General features: G+C 40.3%; 1 protein-coding gene across 2 annotated transcripts; it reads left to right on the top strand.

Annotated features, from left to right (window-relative positions):
* Positions 1-259: 259 nt before the first annotated feature.
* LOC133608498 (cyclic nucleotide-gated channel beta-3-like) lies at positions 260-26,823 on the top strand. Of its 2 annotated transcripts, none has more exons than XM_061963763.2 (34): positions 260-511; positions 2,855-2,996; positions 5,201-5,244; positions 6,851-6,920; positions 6,989-7,013; positions 7,081-7,144; positions 7,225-7,337; positions 7,413-7,440; positions 7,511-7,543; positions 7,611-7,671; positions 7,756-7,780; positions 13,602-13,699; positions 17,864-17,946; positions 18,021-18,158; positions 18,251-18,292; positions 20,480-20,591; positions 20,687-20,717; positions 21,005-21,086; positions 21,152-21,247; positions 21,315-21,463; positions 21,527-21,736; positions 21,810-22,018; positions 22,092-22,142; positions 22,238-22,324; positions 22,396-22,460; positions 22,639-22,761; positions 22,835-22,976; positions 23,045-23,204; positions 23,368-23,465; positions 23,538-23,621; positions 23,789-23,907; positions 25,635-25,781; positions 25,875-26,058; positions 26,131-26,823. In XM_061963763.2, exons 2-34 carry the CDS (start codon positions 2,871-2,873, stop codon positions 26,314-26,316), a joined length of 3,285 nt encoding a protein of 1,094 aa, XP_061819747.2. In that variant the 5' UTR covers positions 260-511; positions 2,855-2,870; the 3' UTR covers positions 26,317-26,823. The 2 variants fall into 2 exon arrangements, with proteins under 2 accessions (XP_061819747.2, XP_061819745.2); XM_061963761.2 differs by having other exon boundaries at positions 6,848-6,920; positions 26,131-26,821.
* The last annotated feature ends 867 nt before the right edge of the window (positions 26,824-27,690 follow it).

Genomic DNA, 27,690 nt, shown 5'->3' with positions numbered 1-27,690 from the left:
GCTGCTGAGCTGCTCCGGGTTACCACGGCAACACAATCTTTGTGTTTTACGCTCATCAAAACACTTTTTCTCTAATCTGGTGACCCTTGACCTGCAGCGCCCACCTTAGGAGGTGATGTCACTCCCGGCCATGGTGGCGAATGATTAACTCTCCACCAGGGGGCGGCGTGACGGCTGAGCTCACTTCCTGTCTCACTTTCTGTGGAAGATGCTGTCCTCACTAATCCTCTGTGATCCTCATCTAAGTCCTCCACCTGCCCAAAGTCCAGGTAGTCCTTCAGGGGCCAGATAAACTTGGCACCAGGTAGACTTCTAAAGTCAAGGAGGACTTCTAAAGTCCAGGTAGACTTCTAAAGTCAAGGTGGACTTCTAAAGTCCAGGTAGACTTCTAAGGTCCAGGTTGACTTTTAAAGTCCAGGTAGACTTCTAAAGTCCAGACCGCGTTGTAAGATCCAGGTTGCTGAGGAGATCTTTAGGAAGGATGCAGTTTTAGGAGGACTGAGTAACTCAGGTAAGACAAGACTCACTTTCACTTGTACATCCTCGTCCAAAACTGGATGATGTTTTTGAGACATGTGCGCTTTGAAAGAATAACATGTGAATAAAAACATTACTCGATTAGACTAGTTCTCAATTTTAGCATTAAATTCAATAACTGTGCTACATTAATATACTTATACAATGGTCCTTACAGTCAACTACTACATTAATATACTGTGACAGTGGTCTTTATAGTCAACTACTACATTAATATACTCATACAATGGTCCTTACAGTCAACTACTACATTAATATACTGATACAATGGTCTTTATAGTCAACTACTACATTAATATACAGTGGCAGTGGTCTTTATAGTCGACTACTACATTAATATACTGATAGAATGGTCTTTATAGTCAACTACTACATTAATATACTGTGGCAGCGGTCTTTATAGTCAACTACTACATTAATATATTGATACAATGGTCTTTATAGTCAACTACTACATTAATATACTGATAGAATGGTCTTTATAGTCAACTACTACATTAATATACAGTGGCAGTGGTCTTTGTAGTCGACTACTACATTAATATACTGATACAATGGTCTTTATAGTCAACTACTACATTAATATACTGTGGCAGCGGTCTTTATAGTCAACTACTACATTAATATATTGATACAATCGTCTTTATAGTCAACTACTACATTAATATACTGATAGAATGGTCTTTATAGTCAACTACTACATTAATATACAGTGGCAGTGGTCTTTGTAGTCGACTACTACATTAATATACTGATAGAATGGTCTTTATAGTCAACTACTACATTAATATACTGTGGCAGCGGTCCTTACAGTCAACTACTACATTAATATACTGATACAATGGTCTTTATAGTCAACTACTACATTAATATACTGATACAATGGTCCTTACAGTCAAATACTACATTAATATACTGATACAATGGTCTTTATAGTCAACTACTACATTAATATACTGATAGAATGATCTTTATAGTCAACTATTACATTAATATACAGTGGCAGTGGTCTTTATAGTCGACTACTACATTAATATACTGATAGAATGGTCTTTATAGTCAACTACTACATTGATATACTGTGGCAGCGGTCTTTATAGTCAACTACTACATTAATATATTGATACAATGGTCTTTATAGACAACTACTGCATTAATATACTGATACGGTTGTCTTTATAGTCAACTACTACATTATTATACTGATACAGTGGTCCTTACAGTCACCTACTACATTAATATACTGTGACAGCGGTCTTTATAGTCAACTACTACATTAATATATTGATACAATGGTCTTTAGAGTCAACTACTACATTAATTACTGATACAATGGTCTTTATAGTTAACTACTACATTAACATACTAATACAATGGTCTTTATAGTCAACTACTACATTAATATATTTATACAATGGTCTTTATAGTCAACTACTACATTAATATACTGATACCATGGTCTTTATAGTCAATTACTACATTTATATACTGATACAGTTGTCTTTATAGTCAACTACTACATTAATATACTGATACAGTGGTCCTTACAGTCAACTACTACATTAATATACAATGACAGCGGTCTTTATAGTCAACTACTACATTAATATATTGATACAATGGTCTTTATAGTCAAGTACTACATTAATATACTGATACAATTGTCTTTACAGTCAACTACCACAATAATATACCGATACAATGGGCTTTTATAGTCAACTATTACAATGATATACCGATACAATGGTCCTTACAGTCAACTACTATATTAATATACAGATACCAATGGTCTTTACAGTCAACTACTACATTAATATACTGATACAATGGTCTTTATAGTCAACTACTACATTAATATACTGATGCAATGGTCTTAATAGTCAACTACTACATTAATATACTGATACAATGGTCTTTATAGTCAACTACTACATTAATATACTGATACAATGGTCGTCCTAGTCACTTACAACATTGACATGCTGGTATTGTGGTCATTATCATCAACGACTACATTAATAAAGTGGTTATGATAACGGAGCTCACTGGCAGCTGCTCGCATGCAAAAGCTCAGAGAAAAGTGTAGAGGAGATTAAGGTGAAGATGAAGAAGATTATGATGAAGAGTACAATCACTAATTGGATGCGGCGTGGTCTAAATACCATTCAGCGTGTACAAGTACATGCCAAACACATAACGTGCATTCGATGGGCAACATGTTGAAAGATGACGTGGAAGACATGTAAGCTCCGCCTCCTTGTAGAGGGCCACCTGCTGGACGTCACCCACAATAAAGCTTGTATTTATTGACTTTCAGAATAAAAGCTTTCACCATGATCAACTGGTTTCTGAAAATGGCTCCTCAACCCCCCGGGTTGCCGCCACAGGAGCAGGAATGGGCCCCTGCCCCGCCCCCTGTTGCGGCTCCGCCCCCTGTTGCTGGCCCATCCCACGTAACGGTCAGCCACACCTGTGTGAGAGTGGTGCCATACTTGCCAACCCTCCCGATTTTCCCGGGAGACTCCCGAATTTCAGTGCCCCTCCCGAAAATCTCCCGGGGCAACCATTCCCCCGAATTTCTCCCGATTTCCACCCGGCCAACAATATTGGAGGCGTGCCTTAAAGGCACTGCCTTTAGCGTCCTTTCTCACCTGAAAAAGAGACTATTATATATGTCTCCGTTATCCATAGGTTTATCTATAACCCATAAAGTAGGCAGGCACGGAGCTATTTCTCAGCGTGTGTTTATTCCAACCGGCACGTTAATACACTGACACACAACATCCGGATTCCCATCATGTATTGCTTCAAAACTATGGCAAGTAGTAATGTCCAAAAACATAACAGAGACGAAGCAGAAGAACGAAGAAGAGACATGGCGACGACGAGTAAGAAGAAGTACGCTTCCATCCATCCATTTTCTACCGCTTATTCCCTTTGGGGTAAGAAGTACGCTTGCAAGTTCCAAAATGATTGGAAAAAATAATGTCAGTTCATCCATTTTGTAGATCAGACTTTTATGTGTGTATATGTGTAAATAAATGAACACTGAAATTCAAGTATTTATTTTATTTTTATATATATATATATATATATATATATATATATATATATATATATATATATATATATATATATATATATATATATATATATATATATATATATATATATATATATATATATATGTATGTGTGGGAAAAAAATCACAAGACTATTTCATCTCTACAGGCCTGTTTCATGAGGGGGGGTTCCCTCAATCATCAGGGGATTTTAATGGGAGCATTCACATACCATGGTTTATATAGGGCACAGAGTGGGTGGGTACAGGCTGGCGTAGGGGCGTGGTGATTGGCTCATGTGTTACCTAGGAGGTGTTTCCGTCTGTGGCGGCATGCTGTTACAATTTCGCTGCGCTTGTTGAGGGATGACAGGTCTGGACGGTAAATAATAAACAGTTTCTCTTTCAAGCATAGGTTGCATCTTTTATTACCACTATTGTAAGGTGTGCTGGATGCAAGAATTTGCCATGTTATTGAATATTCAACATTATTGTCTTTGAGGTCCCAAATGTGTTTGCTGAGTTCTGTGGTATTCCGCAGGTTTTGGTTCCTGAAAGAAGCCTTGTGATTGTTCCATCTGGTTTTGAATTCTCCCTCGGTTAATCCTACATATGTGTCGGATGTGTTAATGTCCTTGCGTGTTACCTTAGATTGGTAGACAACTGATGTTTGTAAGCACCCCCCGTTGAGAGGGCAATCAGGTTTCTTTCGACAGTTGCAGCCTTTGTTGGTTTTGGAGTCGCTCTGTCCGGGGGCCGACGGCTCATTTGCAATTGTTTTGTTGTGGTTTGAGATAATTTGTCGTATATTATTAAAAGTCAAGTATTTATTTTATATATATATATATATATATATATATATATATATATATATATATATATATATATATATATATATATATATATATAAGAAATACTTGAATTTCAGTTAATTCTAGCTATATATATATATATATATATATATATATATATACAGTATATATATATATGTATATACTGTATATATATATATATATATATACATATATATATAATTATTTATATATATATATATACATATATATATATACAGTATATATATATATATGTATATATATATATATATACATATATATATGTATATATATATATATATATACATATATATATACACAGTATGTATATACTGTGTATATATATATATATATACATATATATATATACTGTGTATATATATATATATACATATATATATATAATTATTTATATACACATATATATATATATATATATATATATATATATATATATATATGTATATATATATATATATATATATATATATATATATATAAGAAATACTTGAATTTCAGTGAATCCTAGCTATAAATATACTCCTCCCCCCCTCTCAAGGTTGGCAAGTATGATGGGTGCGCGCGTGTGTGTGTGTATGTGTGTGTGTGTGTGTTTCTGTGTGTGTGCATGTGTTTCTGTGTGTGTGCGTGTGTTTCTGTGTGTGTGTGTGTGTGTGTGTGTGTGTGTGTGTGTGTGTGTGTGTGTGTGTGTGTGTGTGTGTGTGAGCGACTCTCCCTGTGCACAATTTATAAAAGTGTGTTTTGTCAGGAGAAGAAGGTGAGCTTCCAGGAAGTGGAGTCATCAGGCAGCAGGTGAGCTGATGAACGTTATATAAAAAGCAGTGGTCCCGACCCCAACCACCGGGCCGCGGCCTGGTACCGGTCTGTGGACCGATTGGTACCAGGCCGCGGCCGCACAAGAAATAAAAAAATAAAAAAATGAAAATTAATTTAAAAAAAAAATAAAATTAAATCAACATAAAAAACACAATATATACATTATGTATTAATATAAATCAATAAGTACACATGATTGTATTTCTTTATGCCAAAAGATTTTTTCAAGCGTTGACAAAAAGGTTGGGGACCACTGATTTAAAGGGGAACATTACCACAATTTCAGAATTGTTAAAACCATTAAAAATCCGTTCCCAGTGGCTTATTATATTTTTCGAAGTTTTTTTTAAAATTTTACCCATCACGCAATATCCCTAAAAAAGCTTCAAAGTGCCTGATTTTAACCATCGTTATAAACACCCATCCATTTTCCTGGGACGTCACATAGTGAAGCCAACACAAACAAACATGGCGGAAAGAACAGCAAGGTATAGCGACATTAGCTCGGATTCAGACTCGGATTTCAGCGGCTTAAGCGATTCAACAGATTACGAATGTATTGAAACGGATGGTTGTAGTGTGGAGGCAGGTAGTGAAAACGAAATTGAAGAAGAAACTGAAGCTATTGAGCCATATCGGTTTGAACCATATGCAAGCGAAACCGACGAAAACGACACGACAGCCAGCGACACGGGAGAAAGCGAGGACGAATTCGGCGATCGCCTTCTAACCAACGATTGGTATGTGTTTGTTTGGCATTAAAGGAAACTAACAACTATGAACTAGGTTTACAGCATATGAAATACATTTGGCAACAACATGCACTTTGAGAGTGCAGACAGCCCAATTTTCATCAATTAATATATTCTGTAGACATACCCTCATGTCAGCAGGCCAGGGAAGCTAGGGTTGATATTCTTCTCTTGACGGTGTGAGCCAAGACATCCAGGGGGTTTAGCTCACTCGTCTGCGGGAACAAACTGCCGCCATTGCTTGCCGTGCTAGCGAGGTCCTTTGTCCCTGAATTGCTCACACACTCCGGCAGATTCAATTGGGGTCTGGCGGCAGATTTCTTTGACTTTATCGTTGGAAATGCATCTGCTTTGAGTGTCGCAGGATATCCACACATTCTTGCCATCTCTGTCGTAGCATAGCTTTCGTCGGTAAAGTGTGCGGAACAAACGTCCAATTTCTTGCCACTTTCGCATCTTTGGGCCACTGGTGCAACTTGAATCCGTCCCTGTTCGTGTTGTTACACCCTCCGACAACACACCGACGAGGCATAATGTCTCCAAGGTACGGAAAACAGTCGAAAAAACGGAAAATAACAGAGCTGATTTGACTCGGTGTTTGAGAAAATGGCGGATTGCTTCCCGAGAGCGAATATTAGAAAGGCGTTTAATTCGCCAAAATTCACCCATTTAGAGTTCGGAAATCGGTTAAAAAAATATATGGTCTTTTTTCTGCAACATCAAGGTATATATTGACGCTTACATAGGTCTGGTGATAATGTTCCCCTTTAAAGAACACAAACGGACAAATAGTGAGCTGGAAAATAGTGATCTGTTCCCGCCCCCAGTCGAGGCGTGTTGTGGTGGATCAGTCAAAGTATGGACAAGGTCGTTCCTCAGCCCGACCTTAAGGACAGAGAGGTGATTTTCCCATCATGCACTTCTCCTTACGTTCAGGTCACGTGACGTGGTCATGTTTTTTTCCGCAGGTGTGTCAACATGCGGCACCAGCAGGTGAGTCCGACGATCTCCGAATGTTCGAGTCACTGATTTCGATGTTTCCCGCCTTTTTCTCGTGCAGCCGAGCCGATGGAGGCGGAGTCAGAGCAGCAGGGCGAGAGTGACAACAAGCCCCTCCCACCGGGGTGCGTGCGACCGCCAGTCAAAATGATCAATGATGAGCAAACAAGCTAAGCTAAGCTAACCTAGCGACAACATGTGACAGGGTGATGTCGTGGATCAAAGACAGCGTGGAGAAAGTCGTCCCTCAACCGGAAGTGCACGCCCTCTCCAAGATGGCCGCCGTGGAAAAGCCGGAAGCTGCTCCGTCTGATAAACGTAAAACACGACTTGATTAAAAAGTTATCTGTCATGTTCCAATGCGCATGTCTTTTGTCGGCCCCGCCCCCTCAGCCACAGCCCCGCCCCCTGACACCCAGCAGTAAGTTTGCAAAATGACTTTACACGTTTCAAAATCGACGCAAAATTCACGTTGTGATGTCACACGACAGGACATCCCCGCAGGAGGCAGAGACGCCGTCAAAGTACGTATGTGTCGCCTATTGATGATGTCATCATTCGCACTAAGCGTCCCCGCTCTCCTCTCGACAGCATGATGGGATGGATTGTGGGCGGCCTGGGTCGCATCTTGCCACAGCCCACTCACAAGCAGGTAGCGGCAAAATGTGTATCATTTAGCGTTTTTTTTTTCTATTTGATGACAACGCCGCGCTTCCTGTCCTCTCTGTTCACGCAGGGCGCAGACGATGGCGTCCACCAGAGTAAGTCAAACATCAACATGGAGAGATAAGTGGTGAACATACCAGACTATTGTACCGCGAGCAAGCATGGTTAGCGACTTAACTGGCGAAACATGTTAGGACAGCACTTCTCTAACTTATTAGAACAGTGTTTTTCAACCACTGTGCCGCGGCACACTAGTGTGCCGTGAGATACAGTTTGGTGTGCCGTGGGAGATTATCTAATTTCACCTATTTGGGTTAAAAATATTTTTTGCAAACCAGTAATTATAATCTGTTTGGAGATCGGCAGACTTACCACGTTATACTCTTCCTTATCAGTAGGTGGCAGCAGGTAGCTAATTGCTTTGTGGATGTCGGAAACAGCGAGGGAAAGCCTGCAGGTAAAAAGGTATTTAATGCTTAAACCAAAAATAAACAAAAAGTGAGTGCCCCTAAGAAAAGGCACTGAAGCTTAGGGAAGGCTATGCAGAACGAAACTAAAACTGAACTGGCTGCAAAGTAAACAAAAACAGAATGCTGGAAGACAGCAAAGACTTACTGCGGAGCAAAGACAGCGTCCGCAAAGTACATCCGAAACATGACATGACAATCAATAATGTCCCCACAACGAAGGATAAAAACAACTGAAATAGTCTTGATTGCTAAAACAAAGCAGGTGTGGGGAATAGCGGTCAAGAAAGACATGAAACTGCTACAGGAAAATACCAAAAAAAGAGAAAAATCCACCAAAATAGGAGCGCAAGACAAGAACTAAAACACTACACACAGGAAAACAGCAAAAAATTCAAAATAAGTCACGGCGTGATGTGACAGGTGGTGACAGTACACCTACTTTGAGACAAGAGCTATATTGATGCATGCTTGGTTATTGTTTAAAGTCATATCCAACAATTGTGACGACTTTTTATTGTCAATATCGGCTGCTAAGTTTCATTTTTTTTAATGATATCTGCTGGTGGTGTGCCTCCGCATTTTTTCAATGAAAAAAATGTGCCTTGGCTTAAAAAAAGGTTGAAAAACACTGTATTAGAAAACAGTGCCACCATATTGACCAACATTACAAATACAGTAGCGTAGTAGGCCTGAGTATTCAAACAAGGAAGAGGTTTTATTTAACAAGTATTTTTTATTATTTTTGGCCACTGTAACATTACACACAGTTTGAGCAGTAACACTGTGTTTGAATATAGGAAAATAAAACACTGTACTTTAGCCAAGTGATTCTTTGGGTACCACTAGATCACATGTGTCAAATTATAGGCCCGGTGGCCAGTTCTGGCCCGCCACTTCATTTAATGTGCTCTACCACATCATTTAAAGTGGTCTGCCACCTCGTTTAATGTAATCTGCCACATCATTTAATGTTGTCTGCCACATCATTTAATGTTGTCTGCCACATCCTTTATTTGGCCCGTCACTTCATTTAATGTGCTCTGCCACTTCATTTAATGTAGTCTGCCACATCGTTTAATGTAATCTGCCACATCATTTAATGTTGTTTGCCACCTCATTTAATGTGGTGTGCCACATCATTTAATGTAATCTGCCACATCATTAATGTTGTCTGCCACATCATTTAACGTGGCCGTCACATCATTTAATGTTGTCTGCCACAACATTTATTATGGTCTGCCACATAATTTAATGTGGTCTGCCACATCCAAAAATGTTGTCTGCCACATCAGACAACATTTGTGCCACATCATTCAATGTGGTTCGCCACATCATTTCATGTAGTCCGCCACATCACTTAATGTGGCCCTCTAAAGGGCAGCCGTAATTGCGATGTGGCCCTTGATAAAAAATGAGTGTGACATCCCTGCACTAGATGGCGCTGGCATACACCACAGTTAGAGAATCACTCAGTTAGCAACTAACATGCAAGGTTGTGTAACTGCCGTGGTTCAGTTCCCGCTTTCAGATCTCGAACCTCGGTCACCGGCATGAGAGACGAGCGTGCGAGCTACCGTGCTAAAAGCCCAAGCTATCAACCCGATATTTACAGTTACTATAGCTAGTAAACATGTGAGACTATTTAACAGCTAACAAGCAAGGTCGGCAACTAGCTTGTGAACATTATATTAGAGCCTGATGGGTCGTCCGAATTAGAGTGCGAGAGCGCTAGACATCGAGCTAAAAGCCCGATCTGTCAACTCAATGTCCAGCGCGAACTTTTAAGGCGTCAGGGAGTGAGGTTTACCAATGTCCACTTGCACAGCCCCACAGCCGCGTGGTTAGCAGGTAAACATTTGATTAATTGAAAAAGGCTAATCAAATATGAACTATATTTTTGTCATGATTGACAGATGTTGCTGTCATTGATGAGGACGGGCTCTAACCGGGCTGCTCTTCTCCTTCTGTTTCAGGGGGAAAGTCCGGCAGAACCCCTTAAATAAAAGGAGAAGGAGGCCCAGGACAGTGACTAACATGACAACAACATCCCAACATATTCAATAAACAGTTAGAAATAAAACAAAGTAACTGGACATGAGTTGTGTTTTGTCTCTTTTAAAAAAATACTTCATGAAACCAGTATTTTCTTTTAATTATGACCTTGATTTATTCACAACTGTGATAGATAGATAGATAGATAGATAGATAGATAGATAGATAGATAGATAGATAGATAGATAGATAGATAGTACTTTATTGATTCCTTCAGGAGAGTTCCCTCAGAAAAATTAAAATGATGTGATGACACCACACAAGCAAAATAATGAACTAGTTTACAGTTTGGGATATTGGGTCTCAATTTACCCATTACCTTTTTTTCACCCTGTGTTATTTGTGTGAAACAAGTTTTATACTTTTTGCCTCAAACTTTAATTTAATTAGAATAATGATATTATGACAGTGGTTCTTAACCTGGGTTCGATCGAACCCTAGGGGTTCGGTGAGTTGGCCTCAGGGGTTCGGTGGAGCCTCCGCCGCGGTGGTCGAGACACACCCGACTCATCTTGTAAATAAAAACTTCTCCCTATCGGCGTACTATGGATACCCCCAAACAATGTTCCCTCTAATTTTCCATCTGATTTGCAGGTGTGTAATTTGTTGTGAGTTTATGCACTGTGTTGGTTTTGTTCTTAAAAAAACATATAACTTTGTCTTGAATAAAAAAGAAAAAACGTTTAATTGTTCACTAAAGAAGGGTTCGGTGAATGCACATATGAAACTTGTGGGGTTCGGTACCTCAAACAAGGTTAAGAACCGCTGTATTATGATGTATTAAAGGCCTACTGAAACCCACTACTACCGACCACGCAGTCTGATAGTTTATATATCAATGATGAAATCTTAACATTGCAACACATGCCAATACGGCCGGGTTAGCTTACTGAAGTGCAATTTTAAATTTTGCGCGAAATATCCTGCTGAAAACGTCTCGGTATGATGACGTCCGCGCGTGCCGTCACGGATTGTGGAGGACATTTTGGGACAGCATGGTGGCCAGCTATTAAGTTGTCTGTTTTCATCGCAAAATTCCACAGTATTCTGGACATCTGTGTTGGTGAATTTTTGCAATTTGTTCAATGAACAATGGAGACAGCAAAGAAGAAAGCTGTAGGTGGGAAGCGGTGTATTGCGGCCGACTGCAGCAACACAAACACAGCCGGTGTTTCATTGTTTACATTGCCGGAAGATGACAGTCAAGCTTTACCATTGGCCTGTGGAGAACTGGGACAACAGAGACTCTTACCAGGAGGACTTTGAGTTGGATACGCAGACGCGGTACCGTGAGTACGCATGCAGCTGCGGCTTCCAAACATTTGATCGCTTGCCCGTACGTGCGTGCCGCTATGTGCATGTCACGTACGTAACTTTGGGGACTTTGGGGAAATATATGTGCTGTATGAACTTTGGGGAGGTGAACGGTACTTTGGGCTGTGGGATTGAGTGTGTTGTGCAGGTATTTGAGTTGTATTGGCGGGTTATATGGACGGGAGGGGGGAGGTGTTTGTTATGCGGGATTAATTTGTGGCATATTAAATATAAGCCTGGTTGTGTTGCGGCTAATAGAGTATATATATGTCTTGTGTTTATTTACTGTTTTAGTCATTCTCAGCTGAATATCAGGTCCCACCCGCCTCTCACAGCATCTTCCCTATCTGAATCGCTCCCACTGCCCTCTAGTCCTTCACCCTCACTTTCCTCATCCACAAATCTTTCATCCTCCCTCAAATTAATGGGGAAATCATCGCTTTCTCAGTCCGAATCGCTCTCGCTGCTGGTGGCCATGATTGTAAACAATGTGCGGATGTGAGGAGCTCCACAACCTGTGACGTCACGCTACTCGTCTGCTACTTCCGGTACAGGCAAGGCTTTTTTATCAGCGACCAAAAGTTGCTAACTTTATCGTCAATGTTCTCTACTAAATCCTTTTAGCAAAAATATGGCAATATCGCTAAATGATCAAGTATGACACATAGAATGGACCTGCTATCCCCGTTTGAATAAGAAAATTGCATTTCAGTAGGCCTTTAATGCATAAAAAAAATATTTATTTTTTTAGTCCATTTTTTGTCCAAAATGTTATTATTTTATTTTTTACTATATATAATTCATGGGGGAAAATTTTTTTTATAAAAAAAAAAAAAATGTGCACAATAACTAATTTAACATTTAAAACATAAATTAGCAAACATTGCCAAAACTCCTATTTGGATTAGAACCCAGCATGTTATTTATTTATTTATTTTATAAATGTATTTATTTTTAATGAAAAGATGGAAAGATTACATTATATTCATCAATACAGTATATACACATAAACTCTTGCATGTGTATATATATACAGTACAGGCCAAAATTTTGGACACACCTTCTCATTTAAATGTGTTTTCTTTATTTTCATGACTATTTACCTTGTGGATTGTCACTGAAGGCATCAAAACTATGACACCTGTGAAGCGAAAACCAATTCAGGTGACTACCTCTTGAAGCTCATCAAGAGAATGCCAAGAGTGTGCAAAGCAGTAATCAGAGCAAAAGGTGGCTATTTTGAAGAAACTAGTATATAAAACGTGTTTTCAGTTAATTCACCTTTTTTTTTGTTAAGTACATAACTCCACATGTGTTCATTCATAGTTTTGATGCCTTCAGTGACAATCTACAATGAAAATAGTCATGGAAATAAAGAAAACGCATTGAATGAGAAGGCGTGTCCAAACTTTTGGCCTGTACATGCACATGCACATGCACACATATTTACATACATAAATAAAAACAACTGGGAACACACGCTTAAGAGATGCTAGTAAATCACAACACATGCTATATTTTACACCAAAAAACTGTCACTGTTTGCCATCCCTCAAATATTAAATGCGATTTTCCTATTCTCGGATATATGAAAACCTTCTAAATTCCTTCTAAAAAATGTGATGCCAAAACACCTTTTTAGCATAATCACTTCAAAATCGGATTAAAGTGAGACAGTGACTATATATGATTGGGGATGTCTGCTGTTATATTCTTATCAGTCTCAAAGCTAAAAGGGGCTGAAATTTAATATGAACCGCCCTTGTTGTTCTTTACATTTTACACTTAATGCAAAAATGGGCCCCTCACGGAGCGAAGAGCCACGTGATGTGCGTGTAGGGTGGGGCAGCCCTGAGCATGGTGGCGTAATGGTTGGTACGTTTGCCAAAAGTCAAACAAAAGACACATTATTAAATCTGAACACAGCTTGTATACATGCTACAAAAAAGTTATTCCTTGCTGGAATCATTTGTGGAACATCCGCTGTAAGAAGCGTGGCGTACATTGGAACGACTTCCTGCTCCTGTCGATTGTTGACTAACACGACCCACATAGGATTCCCCCATTTTGTGACTTACAGCCGTTCAAGAGAATAACGAGCTGGTGGTACTGGACATGGAAGAGCAGACGGAGAAAGCAAGCGACAGCGAGAACCAGAAGCATTTAGCCGTGAAAGAGGTACGCCACTTGGGAACTGTAGAGATTTGTTGGACACACACAATTTTAGTCAGACAATTAGACTTGGACTAGACTAATGTAGTATCTGTTAACAGATGAAAGCACATGTCTTTGAAGCGTTGTGTGTTTAATGGCCCATAGTTGCTTAGCAGTGACACTTTACTTAGTAGACATCATGGTTACACCCAGACCGTATAGTGCACAGGTGTCAAATTCAAGTTCTGGCCCACAACATAATTTTATGTGGCCTGGAAAAAATGGGGTTTCAATAAAATACTTATTTTTTACTAAATGCATTCGTTCTATCAATTTTGACAGAAAAAAATTCATATTTTAAACTTTAATATTATCTGATCATGCCAATTATGTTACTATATACTGTACTGCAAAACTATTTATGTGAGATAAAAACAAAGTTAAATATCTGCTTGTCACCTTTATTTGTGATTTTAAAGCAAGTTATACATTAAAAAATCTAATAATCAAATGCATATGCATTTTCATTAATCATGATTAATCACAGGTTATCACCCGCGTGCGTAATGTAAATACATTTTTAAAACGCGGCCCTCTGAAAGCAGCCATTACTGTGATGTGGCCCTCAATGAAAATGAGTTTGACACCCCTGATATAGCGTGACGCCTCTCTGAAATGTGGGAAGACGGGCCCTAAGGAGCCCGGAGCCATGTGGTGGAATTCAGGATCTCAGGGTATTACGAGAAAATAGACATCTAGACCAGTGTTTTTCAACCACTGTGCCGCGGCACACTAGTGTGCCGGGAGATACAGTCTGGTGTCCCGTGGGAGATTATGTAATTTCACCTAATTGGGTTAAAAATATTTTTTGCAAACCGGTAATCACAATCTGCAAATAATAAGCCGTTGTTGAGTGTCTGTACTTTCTAGAGCTCGGCAGAGTAACCATGTAATACTCTTCCATATCAGTAGGTCGCAGCAGGTAGCTAATTGCTTTGAAGATGTCGGGAACATGGTTTGTCGCGATCACAATGTGCAGACGACAGCTGGAGGCATTGTGCAGGTAAAAAGGTGTCTAATGCTTAAACCAAAAATAAACAAAAGGTGAGTGCCGCTAAGAAAAGGCATTGAAGCTTAGGCATGGCTATGCAGAACGAAACTAAAACTAAACTGGCTACAAAGTAAACAAAAACAGAATGCTGGACGACAGCAAAGACTTACAGCGTGTGGAGCAGAGACGGTGTCCACAAAGTTTATCCGTACATGACATGACAATCAACAATGTCCACAAAAAGAAGGATAGCGTCCGCACAACTTAAATAGTCTTGATTGCTAAAACAAAGTGGGTGCGAGGAATAGCACTCAAGGAAGACATCAAACTGCTACAGAAAAACACCAACAAAAGAGAAAAAGCCACCAAAATAGGAGCGCAAGACAAAGAGTAAAACACTACACACAGGAAAACACCAAAAAACCTCAAAACAAGTCACGGCGTGATGTGACAGGTCGTGACAGTACACCTACTTTGAGACAAGAGTTATAGTGATGCATGGTTGGTCATAGTTTGAATTCATATCCAACAATTGCGAGAACAACTTTTTACTGTCAATATCGGCTGCTGAGTTTCATTTTTTAATGTTTTCTGCTGGTGGTGGGTGTGCCTCCGCATTTTTTAAATGAAAAAAATGTGCCTTGGCTCAAAAAAGGTTGAAAAACACTGATCTAGACTTTACCTCAGGCCAGCACCAATGAAAGATTTAGGTTTCTTATGTCGGTACCCTGTGACCTTAACGTCATATTGGGAATGACACATATGGAAGTCGGTACTAGCCTACAGACCCATATTAAAACAAAGGATTTGGCGCAACTAAGTTATGCTGGGGCTATAAAGATGGGTGTTTTTATACACACAAGAGAGATCTGGCTAGATCAGGGGTTGGCAACCCAAAATGTTGAAAGAGCCATATTGGACCAAAAATACAAAAACAAATCTGTCTGGAGCCGCAAAAAATTAAAAGCCATATTACATACAGATAGTGTGTCATGAGATATACATTGAATTAAGAGGACTAAAAGGAATCTAAATGACCTCAAATATAGCTACAAATGAGGCATAATGATGCAATATGTACATATAGCTAGCCTAAATAGCATGTTAGCATCGATTAGCTTGCAGTCATGCAGTGACCAAATATGTCTGATTAGCACTCCAACAAGTCAATAACATCAACAAAACTCACCTTTGTGGAAAGTTTGGTGGACAAAATGAGACAGAAAAAGAAGTGGCATAAAACACGTCCTAGAAAGTCGGAGAAAGTTATACATGTAAACAAACTAAGGTGAGTTCAAGGACCGCCAAAATTAGTAGGACAAAACGGCGCTCGCCAAATACTCTAATCAGTGAAGCATGTTTAATATAAACAGTGTGCTTTGTAACAATTAGGGAGGCTTGTGTCATGTTTGTCCTCCTACAGAAACCACATTAAAACAAAAAATAGATTTTTTTCCCCCTCATCTTTTTCCATTTTTCATACATTTTTTTAAAAAGCTTCAGAGAGCCACTAGGGCGGCGCTAAAGAGCCGCATGCGGCTCTAGAGCCGCGGGTTGCCGACCCCTGGGCTAGATCCTCTCCAGGTTCTGCAGGACATGTAAGCAGGGGTGGGTAGTAACGTGCTACATTTACTCCGTTACATCTACTTGAGTAACTTTTGGGATAAATTGTACTTCTAAGAGTAGTTTTAATGCAACATACTTTTACTTTTACTTGAGTATATTTATAGAGAAGAAACGCTACTTTTACTCCGCTACTTTTATCTACATTCAGCTCGCTACTCGCTACTAATTTTTATCGATCTGTTAATGCACGCTTTGTTTGTTTTGGTCTGTCAGACAGACCTTCATAGTGCCTGCGTTTCAACAAATACAGTCACTGGTGACGTTCACTCCGTTCCACCAATCAGATGCAGTCACTGGTGACGTTGGACCAATCAAACAGAGCCAGGCGGTCACATGACCTGACTTAAACAAGTTGAAAAACTTATTGGGGTGTTACCATTTAGTGGTCAATTGTACGGAATATGTACTGTACTGTGCAATCTACTAATACAAGTTCCAATCAATCAATCAAAAGTGTGAAGGAAAAAAGACCCTTTTTTATTTCAATCGTACATCCCGTCAAAAGCCTAAAGACTGACTGCACAGTTCCTGTCTTCACAATAAAAGTGCCGCTCCATCGCGCCTGCACTTTCAAAACAAGAGTCTTCGAAAGCCAGCGCAAACAAGCTAGCAAGCTACGGAATTTGCCGCCAATGTATTTCTTGTAAAGTGTATAAAAACGAATATGGAAGCTGGACAAATAAAATGCCAAAAACCAACCACTTTCATGTGGTATTAGACAGAAAGGAGGAACTTTTTTTCTCCTCCATTTGAAAACGTGGACGCTATCAGCACTACTGTCTGATTACAATCAATGCAAGTCATCAGAATCAGGTAATACACCAACTTATATTCTTGTCTTCATGAAAGAAAGGAATCTATATGTGTTAAACATGCATGTATATTCATTAAAACACCTTTAACATGTAAACACAAACGGCAAAATAAATAAATATAAATTATATACTGTATATATATATATATATATATATATATATATATATATATATATATATATATATATATATATATATATATATATATATATATATGTATGTGTGTGTGTGTGTGTATATATATATATATATATATAGATGATATGTGTGTGTATGTTACTCATCAGTTACTCAGTACTTGAGTAGTTTTTTCACAACATACTTTTTACTTTTACTCAAGTAAATATTTGGGTGACTACTCCTTACTTTTACTTGAGTAATAAATCTCTAAAGTAACAGTACTCTTACTTGAGTACTGTAATTTCTGGCTACTCTACCCACCTCTGCATGTAAGGATGCTTGCTTGTTCAATAAGTGAGTCCTTGTTCAAGGATCATCACCGTCTTCCTTGATCCTTCACACACCCACGCCTCTCCACTCCTTCGACCGAGGAAAAGGTGGCAAGACCAGAGACACAACATTAACAAATAGACTTTGACCAGAAAACAAGAAGACTTAGACCAGAAGCGGTAGACTTGCATTCAAACGAGCAGCCACGATGGCAGACTTGATCATGTGATTCGTGTGGTCTCGCAGGTCGAAGACGAGCATTGGATTCCGCTGATGGAGACTATCAAGCAAGAAACCGGCCAAGCGGTCCTGGCACGGATGGAGGAAAGGTCTGTCCTTCTCTGTGTTTTATGCTCTTTGTAGCTTTGCTTGAATTTGACCTATTGATGCGGTTTGCCACCAGGCTGCAGCAGCAGCGCCTGGAAGCGGCCCGTAATGCGGAGGAAATGGCAAGGAAGGCGGCGCAGGAGGCGATCCGACTGCTGCAGGTGGAGCATTCAGCCAAGATCGTCATCGAGTCGCTGCCCGAGTCCAACGAGCTGTGAGTCGCTATGTGTCCTCTTATTAACAGGCATAGAACTTGCACAGAAGCGTCTTGGGGTGATCACCGCTAATGTTTGCTCTTGCTGACAGACTCCCAAACATCTTGGAGGAGGAAAATGAAGACGAACCAGAGTGAGTAGACTAGGTCATGTGACCTGGATCCGATAAGCTCAAAGAGTGTCTAAAGCAATGACACATACTATAATAACTAGGGGTGTGCATCTCTACCTTAAAGGGGACCATTATCACAATTTCAGAAGGGTTAAAACCATTAAAAATCAGTTCCCAGTGGCTTATTTTATTTTTCGAAGTTTTAAAAAAAATGTTACCCATCACGCAATATCCCTAAAAAAAGCTTCAAAGTGCCTGATTTTAACCATCGTTATATACACCCGTCCATTTTCCTGTGACGTCACACAGTGATGCCAATACAAACAAACATGGCGGATAGAACAGCAAGGTATAGCGACATTAGCTCGGATTCAGACTCGGATTTCAGCGGCTTAAGCGATTCAACAGATTACGCATGTATTGAAACGGATGGTTGTAGTGTGGAGGCAGGTAGCGAAAACGAAATTGAAGAAGAAACTGAAGCTATTGAGCCATATCGGTTTGAACCGTATGCAAGCGAAACCGACGAAAACGACGAAAACGACATGAGAGCCAGCGACACGGGAGAAAGCGAGGACGAATTTGGCGATCGTCTTCTAACCAACGATTGGTATGTGTTTGTTTGGCATTAAAGGAAACTAACAACTATGAACTAGGTTTACAGCATATGAAATACATTTGGCAACAACATGCACTTTGAGAGTGCAGACAGCCCAGTTTTCATCAATTAATATATTCTGTAGACATACCCTCATCCGCTCTCTTTTCCTGAAAGCTGATCTGTTAGTTTTGGAGTTGATGTCAGCAGGCCAGGGAAGCTAGGGTCGATGCCATCTCTGTCGTAGCATAGCTTTCGTCGGTAAAGTGTGCGGAACAAACGTCCAATTTCTTGCCACTTTCACATCTTTGGGCCACTGGTGCAACTTGAATCCGTCCCTGTTCGTGTTGTTACACCCTCCGACAACACACCGACGAGGCATGATGTCTCCAAGGTACGGAAAACAGTCGAAAAAACGGAAAATAACAGAGCTGATTTGACTCTGTGTTTGAGAAAATGGCGGATTGCTTCCCGATGTGACGTCACGTTGTGACGACATCGCTCCGAGAGCGAATAATAGAAAGGCGTTTAATTCGCCAAAATTCACCCATTTAGAGTTCGGAAATCGGTTAAAAAAATATATGGTCTTTTTTCTGCAACATCAAGGTATATATTGACGCTTACATAGGTCTGGTGATAATGTTCCCCTTTAAATGGCAATCTCATATGCATCTAGACGCATGGATTACGATACGATTCACTAACAAACTAATAAAACATTACGATTCGATGCAGATGGAAGCTTTGCATGGTGAAAAGAAATATAACACAACAGTAACACAAGTGAAAGATACTATTAAGTTCCACCATGTAAACAAAACAGCAGCTTCAGTGCAGAAGCTCAAATACTTTGTGCCATTCTGCTGGTTACTGTGCAGCCAGGTCTTCATCTTTAGCACAATGAACAGTAGTAGATGCTGTGATTCCTTGGTAAAGTTGTGGCTAAGTTGGGGCTGTAAGTCTTTCAAATCGGCGTCCTTGTCTTGCCAGATGGTAGCTCTGTTAGCATTAGCATCCATAGCGCCCACATTGCCCAATTGAGTGACTTCATGCTGTCACAACGGGTGGGTGCTCAGATTACTCGTGCTGTCTCTACTTTATCGCTGCTTTCCTAACATTAAAAATGGCCATACTTTTATCCAACTGATCATTCTTTAAAAAAAATAAAAAATCCGAACTTTTACCACACTTTAGAGTTAAGATTCGGTTGGGGGTGCATTGTTTGCAAACTCTTTCGGTCTGCCGCATTGCTGTCTGTCGCAAACAAGAACGTTACTCTCGTATTACGTCATAACAGAAGTCTAGCAAGATTAGAGTGGTCATATTTTGTAGCAGAGTTCCAATCAACCGATTCATGATTTTACAACCGGACATCGACAGATCCATACTAGATATGTTTACATCAATCCAGAGGCTCGCCAAACGATGTATTCATATCCCTGAAGGTAAAATCGTTTTTTGTTTTGTACCAAATAATGTTTACACCCCTAATAAGAACACTGTGTTTTATGTGTGTGCGTGTTGTTTTCATAGTAATATTACTTCAACTATTAATACTAATAATGTTGATAATATTATTCATGGACCTATTTCTGCGTGGTGCTTGGCAGGTGTCTGCCTAAAGGTGATGCTTTAAGCTCAGCCGCCCCACAGGATTCCCCATTGCTGACCAACAGGAAAGAGACTTACGTTGGCAGACTTGAGCACACACCGTCCGATCAGGTAAAGACTATCCCAATTGGCGCCTGTCCTCATGAGGGAATCAAATACCACACCTTTTGCTGGTCTTAACACACTGAGAGGATCTTTCTTTTCAGGTTCCAACTGGAATAGAAGTTGAAAATAAAGGTGACAACAATCTTTAAATTAGGAACACATTTACCAGTCACATGGTTTATGCTTTGAAGCAACGTAGCTTGCTGACGCATTGTAACCATGGCAACAGTCCGCTTGCTTCCTGCTTCTGTTACTGTTAAACTGTAGGAACCCTCACACACACACAATCACCCGACTAAGGTATACCAGCATCGAGTTTCCAGTCGACTGACCTAATAGACGTCCAGTTCCCTTCCATTATGCACCACTACATGCTTCCATAGTCTGTCGCATTTTCTGATGCCTCTGTGGTCCATCAGGTCTTCTCCTGGAAGCGGGAAAAGGTTTAACCCTACCTGAGATAATCACGCCACCGAGCGACGTCCCTCTATCAAGGCTCAGGTAACAATTCTGAGTTACAGTAGAAAATAATTCAGACAGCTCTAGACAGACCTGTCTTTGTTTAGCGGGATAGTCGATCTCTCTGCGGAGGAGGACGAAGTCGAGTTGGCGAGGGGCGGACTCAAGTCCTGGTCCAGTCAAGGTGACCTACTGACTGCAGAGTGAGTGAAATGATCACTTGGGAGAAGTGTCTCTCCTTGTCTTCATTTCTTGTTTGCCCGCTCGCAGTGCCCGTCCGCCATCGGCGGCCAGCGTCGGCAGCGTGGTGATCCAGGACCGCCTTAGCGAGCTTGTGCGGCTCTTCAGAGGTCGGACAGAACGCCAAAAAGACCGACTGATTGACCCGGATGACTCGGAGCAGGAAAGCCCTACTGCCTGTAGGTCTGGATTCGTACAGGAATGACAACACCATCCCGCTGACCTTGTAATCTGACCTCCAGCTCCCAGCAAAGCTCCTCCGCCTCCACCCCCACCTGAAGAAGACAAGACGCCCACTCTCGCCACCGGAGCAAAGGAGGTAGAAGAAGAGACAGTGTTCCAGTTTGAACTTCTGGGATATCCTATCGAATATCCCAAACTTCCCACCATGCCAAAATGGCTTCGAGATATGGCAGCGTTTCGCTTCCCTTCAAGCATTGACCCGTTCACCGGTGAGCTCCGACGCCATTTATTCACCCATCTTTGTAGAGTCATCCTTTGAAAGCTTCCTGTCTCCATCTGTAGATCTGATCTATGTGGTGTGGCTGTTCTTCGTGGTGGCGGCGTGGAACTGGAATGTATGGTTAATTCCCGTCCGCTGGGCCTTTCCCTACCAGACCGCAGAAAACATCCACCTGTGGCTTCTGATGGACTACACTTGTGACCTCATCTACATCGCAGACATCCTGGTCTTCCAGCCCCGGCTACAGTTCGTTCGCGGGGGCGACATTGTGGTCAGTGACTTCAAATGACAACTTGTCTTTCTCCCGCCTCTTCCAAAGCCTCACTTGGAATGTTCTGTTTTAGTGCGATAAAAAAGACATGAGAGAAAACTACATGACCACCGAGAGGTTCAAGGTACATTCTTGAAGCACCCTTTTTTAGGACCACTTTAGAGACCAGTGTAGAAGAGTTCTGGAACCAATCTAGCTCCAGTCTTCTGTGTTGTCCAGATGGATATCATCAGTCTGTTTCCAATGGAGATCTTCTACTACTTCACGGGAGTCAACTCTCTGCTAAGATTCCCTCGTCTGCTCAAGGTTTTTTTCAACTTTTCACATCAAACTCAAGAATCAGGTTGGGTAGCTGACATGAGAGGTGTCCTTCTCAGTACCAGGTGTTCTTCGAGTTCAACGACAGAATGGAGGCGGTGATGAAGAAGGCCTACATCTACAGGTGAGCGACAATGTCGCCAGGACTGCGCCCCTGCTGGCCAGAGGGCGTTAATTTGACCAATAAAGTTCACAACAAACAGGATGTAGCTTGACAGGAATTAGCAAGATTAGTGTAATAGCTGAACTTGCAATCATGCTAGGCGTTAGCATTAGCTGTACTAAAAGTCTTGGCTCGTCAGGGTGATTCGGACTTCCACCTACCTGCTGTACTCGCTGCACATCAACGCGTGCCTCTTCTACTGGGGCTCAGACTACGAAGGATTGGGTTCCACCAAGTGGGTCTACGACGGAAAAGGCAATGCGTGAGAAAATAATCTCCATTCATGCAGCTGGCTTAGGCTATTAGCATGTAGCTTCACCTCGATGTGTGTCCAGTTACATTCGCTGTTACTACTTCGCCGTCAAAACCTTGATCACCATCGGTGGTCTGCCAGACCCGACCACCGTCTTCGAGATCTGCTTCCAGCTCATCAACTACTTTGTCGGCGTTTTCGCATTCTCCATCATGATTGGACAGGTTGGTGACACAGAACGCCTCATTGTCTACAATGTCTGGACAGACTTGACTCTGCGGAGGGGTTTCAGATGAGAGACGTGGTCGGAGCGGCCACGGCCGGCGAGAACTACTACCGAGCCTGCATGGACAGCACCGTCAAGTACATGAACTCTTACAACATCCCCCAGGATGTCCAGAACCGTATCAAGACCTGGTACGACTACACTTGGAAGAGCCAAGGCATGCTGGGTAAGAAAAAGCCAGACAGGAAATACAAATAGTGCATGTGCCACATATTGTGTGTGTGTGTGTGTGTGTGTGTGTGTGTGTGTGTGTGTGTGTGTGTGTGTGTGTGTGTGTGTGTGTGTGTGTGTGTGTGTGTGTGTGTGTGTGTGTGTGTGTGTGTGTGTAGATGAGCAGGAGCTGTTGGTGCAGCTTCCCACTAAAATGAGACTGGACATGGCTGTGGATGTCAACTACGTAATTGTCAGCAAAGTAGCACTGTTCCAGGTAAGACACACACACACACACACACACACACACACAGGAAGTGGCTGTATTTCTTAAACATGTGTCTCTTAGGGTTGTGATCGTCAGATGGTGTTTGATATGCTGACAAGACTCAAATCTGTGGTTTACTTGCCAGGAGACTTTGTGTGCAAGAAGGTGAGCTGAGCATGCACATCTGGATATACGGTATTCTTATTATTCATGATGATTTTTAAAACTACTTTTACTCTAGTTCTTTACACTGAGTCAAGCTGTGCTTTCACTTTCATTGCCATTTGATTCGATATGCCACCACTGCAACTTGACGAGTGTGTGCTCTGCAGGGTGAGATCGGCAGGGAGATGTACATCATCAAACAGGGGGAAGTCCAAGTGGTGGGCGGTCCAGACCTCCAGACGGTTTTTGTGACAATCAGAGCTGGTTCTGTCTTTGGAGAGATCAGGTTCATTAAAAGCACTGACATCCAACTACTCTCTATGACAACAACAACAGGAAATACAGGTGTACATCCACAGGATGTATAGAAAATGATGTACAGATACATGCCAACAGGAAGTACAGTAGGATGACAACAGGAAATGCATCCACAGAAAATACAAAAGGATGACAACAAGTAGTACATTAGAATGTAAACAGGAAATACAGTGGAAGTGCATGCCAACAGGAAGTAATTTAAGAATGCCAACAGGAAATAATGTAGAATGGCAACAGGAAGTAATGTTGGATTTGAACAGGAAGTCATGTAGAATGCCAACAGGAAGTAATGTAGAATGCCAACAGGAAGTAATTCAGAATGGCAACAGGAAGTAATGTAGAATGGCAACAGGAAGTAATGTAGAATGCCAACAGGAAGTAATTTAGAATGGCAACTGGAAGTAATGTAGAATGAAGACATGAAGTACAGTCAGATGACAACAGGAAGCATACTTGCCAACCCTCCCGAATTTTCCGGGAGACTCCTGAAATTCAGCGCCTCTCCCGAAAACCTCCCGGGACAAATATTCTCCCGAAAATCTCCCGATTTTCAGCCGGAGCTGGAAGCCACGCCCCCTCCAGCTCCATGCGGACCGAGTGAGGACAGCCTTTTCTCACGACGGGAGGACAACAGGGTGACAAGAACTAAATCATCCAGACTAGAGATAAATTGTATTATTATGTTTATCTTACCTAAAAATAAATATATTTATTAATTTAAAAAAAAAAAAAAACTAAATACATTTTTACTATATTTTGCTAAAAACATCAAAATTAATTGTATTTTTATTTGTATTTTTTCCTGACTCCTTATTACATCCAGCCATAGAATTATACATTAAAATAAACATATTTGAAATAATTGATTTTAAATTATCATATTAATTAATTTAAAATAACCATATTTAATTATTAAAATAATTGCTTGTTTATCAACAACTTTAGCATTTTATTCATTACATTTTGAAACTCTCAGAAGCCAAGTTATGTTATATTCCTTAATATTTATTTATGTAAGTTTGAAGTATCAATTATCTAAACACAGTTTTGTTTGCATATTTTCAGGATGTAGATATATATATATATATATATATATATATATATATATATATATATATATATATATATATATATATATATATATATATATATATATATACATATACTGTATATATATGAAATACTTGACTTGGTGAATTCTAGCTGTCAATATACTCCTCCCCTCTTAACCACGCCCCCAACTACGCCCCGCCCCACCCCCGACCACGCCTCCACCCCCGACCAACCCCCACCTCCCGAAATCGGAGGTCTCAAGGTTGGCAAGTATGACAGGAAGTACAGTCAGATGTCAACAGGAAGTACAGTAGAATGACAACAGGAAGTACATTCAGAAGCCAACAGGAAGTATACTAGGGTGACAGGTGCACGTCACAGGAAATACAGTCAGATGTTAACATGAAGTAAGCTAGGATAACAACAGGAAGTACAGGCGGAAGTCAACATGAAGTACAGTAGGATGCCAACAGGAAGTACATGTGTACGTCAACAGGAAGAGGTGACATGAGGTCAATCATTCCAAAATGGTTTACACTTGTTTCTTCAAAAGTAGTTTTTTCAGTCTTCTTTGGGTCCCAGTGATGGATTGTAGTCAAAAAATGCTGACAAATCTGTTTGTGTGGAACCTCGATTGGTCAGTTTGTTGGCGGGGGGCGGAGGAAACAGACGCACTGCCAACGTGAAGGCGCACGGATTCGCCAACCTGTTCATCTTGGACAAAAAGGACCTGGCGGAGATCCTGGTCCACTATCCAGAATCCCAGAAACTCCTTCGCAAGAAGGCCAAGTAAGCAGCTGTTTGGTGTGACGATATTGGCCGCCATTAGCCTCCACATTGACCATGGCCGGATGGCGTTTGCTCCTGACTTATGACCTGCAGGACCATGCTCACCAAGGACAAGAAGCCTGATGAAAAGGAGCGTGGAAAAGAAGTGGCTGAGGTCATCCCGGCCCGGCCCGACACGCCCAAAATGTTCAAAGCAGCGTTGAAGGTGACGGAGCAGGTGAGAATGGAGGGAACCTTCGCCAAGCTGAAGAAAACTTACAAGGCGTCTGAGGGCGAGGTAAGACCTGATGGCCACGTGGCATTCCTCACATCTTCTCTGATCATCAACTTGCTTGTTTGTCGCGTGAAGGCTTTGCCCGTCTCCTCTCCATTGCATCAGCCCTTAGTGGGAACTCCTGCTGCCACCTCGCTGACCGTCACAATGACATCACAAAAGCCAGGCGAGGAGCTTCTCTCAGTGGAGGCGGCGCCCCCAGAGGCCCAGGAAGTGGATGGAGAGAAGAAGGTGGAGGAGGGTGGAGTGGACAGGAAGTAAAAGCATTCCCGGAATTCCTTTGTGCTTCCGGAAGACAGAAGTGGTTCTGACTGCATATTTATTTTTGAAGGGGAAAAATATTTGACTTTAAATTTGTTAAAAGTGAAAAAATATATATATGTATATTGCTAATAAACATATTAATTATTTTAGTGGAACATGCTAACAAACACTTGCTAATAAAAAAATGTTTGCTATTTTAATGAACATGTTAATAACCATACAATGTTAGTTTGAGGAATACTCATATAGCTCTGGATGTTTTTAAGAAAAAATAAGAAAGTTTGACAGCTAAAAGTTACGTTAGCCGCTAATGCTAATGCTTTTCATTAAAAAAAATGATTGTGTTTTAACACCTTAGTGGTAGAAATATGTCAATTACTCTCTTGAAATATGGCTACTAATAAATAAATGAAAAAAGCGCATGTGTCATTTCCATATCTTTGGATGTAACCAATAGGCTTTCTTGTTGTATGGAGGTTAATTTGTGTCTTTATCACAAAAGCTTTTTTTGGACTCTGAATTTATCACAATAAATAATTTATATAATAATAATTATAACTATATAATTATTATTATAATTTACATCGAATTTAATGACAATTTCATTGAATACAGATGTGTGTGTTTAAAAATTCAGTTTGTTAAAATACAGTGTTATACAATTAAGTGTAAAAAATTCAGTTTGTAAAAAATGTTATGTAAAAAAATTAGTGTATTAAAATTCCGTGTGAAAACTTCAGTTTAAAAAAAAATCTGTATTTACATATTTAGTGTAAAAAAAATTAGTGCAGAAAAATGTGTTGCTTCAAAACTCAGGACTCACTTATTATACTAAGACTGAAGCAATCGAGCTTGTCTCTAAACCAGCGAATGAGGTGTTAAATTTGAAGTCACGTGACCTGGGTCTTACAAAGCAGGACAAAGTGATGATGGTAATCTACCATGCCATAAAAGTTCTTGAGTTTGGAAGCAACACATTGTTCTGCACTGAATTTTTATACACTAAATTGTTTTACACTGAATTATTTTACACTGGGTGTTTTACAATGTGCTCACAAATTTGTATTCAATTTAATTGTCAGCATCATTTGATGTATAAAAATTAAGTTCACAAAATTCAAACGCAAAACATTTAATTAAATAAACTCAGTGTCAAAAAATTACTTTTGTAATAAATAAATTATTTTCCTGCAGCATCCCTCTGTACCATAAATTAAAATAAAATATTTGTATTTTGTAAAAATAAATGCTAAAAACAGGCATTACCTATACATTTAAAAATAAGACTTAGTGTCAGCTTTGTGTTCTAGGTGACAAAATGTACTGTTTGTTATTACAGGGGTAAAAAACAAAAAACAAAAAACAAAACAA

The sequence above is a fragment of the Nerophis lumbriciformis genome, linkage group LG06, assembly GCF_033978685.3.
Source record: "Nerophis lumbriciformis linkage group LG06, RoL_Nlum_v2.1, whole genome shotgun sequence".
NCBI lineage: Eukaryota > Metazoa > Chordata > Actinopteri > Syngnathiformes > Syngnathidae > Nerophis > Nerophis lumbriciformis.
The sequence above is the reverse complement of the archived record's forward strand: the minus strand, read 5'-3'. Positions and strand labels throughout refer to the sequence as shown.

Coding starts and splice junctions, on each gene's coding strand:
- LOC133608498 (XM_061963761.2), top strand. CDS start 2,871: ATGATCAACTGGTTTCTGAAAATGGCTCCTCAACCCCCCGGGTTGCCG. Junction 5,245..6,847: donor GTGGAGTCATCAGGCAGCAG/GTGAGCTGATGA, acceptor TCCCGCCCCCAG/TCGAGGCGTGTTGTGGTGGA. Junction 7,781..13,601: donor AGACGATGGCGTCCACCAGA/GTAAGTCAAACA, acceptor TGTGACTTACAG/CCGTTCAAGAGAATAACGAG.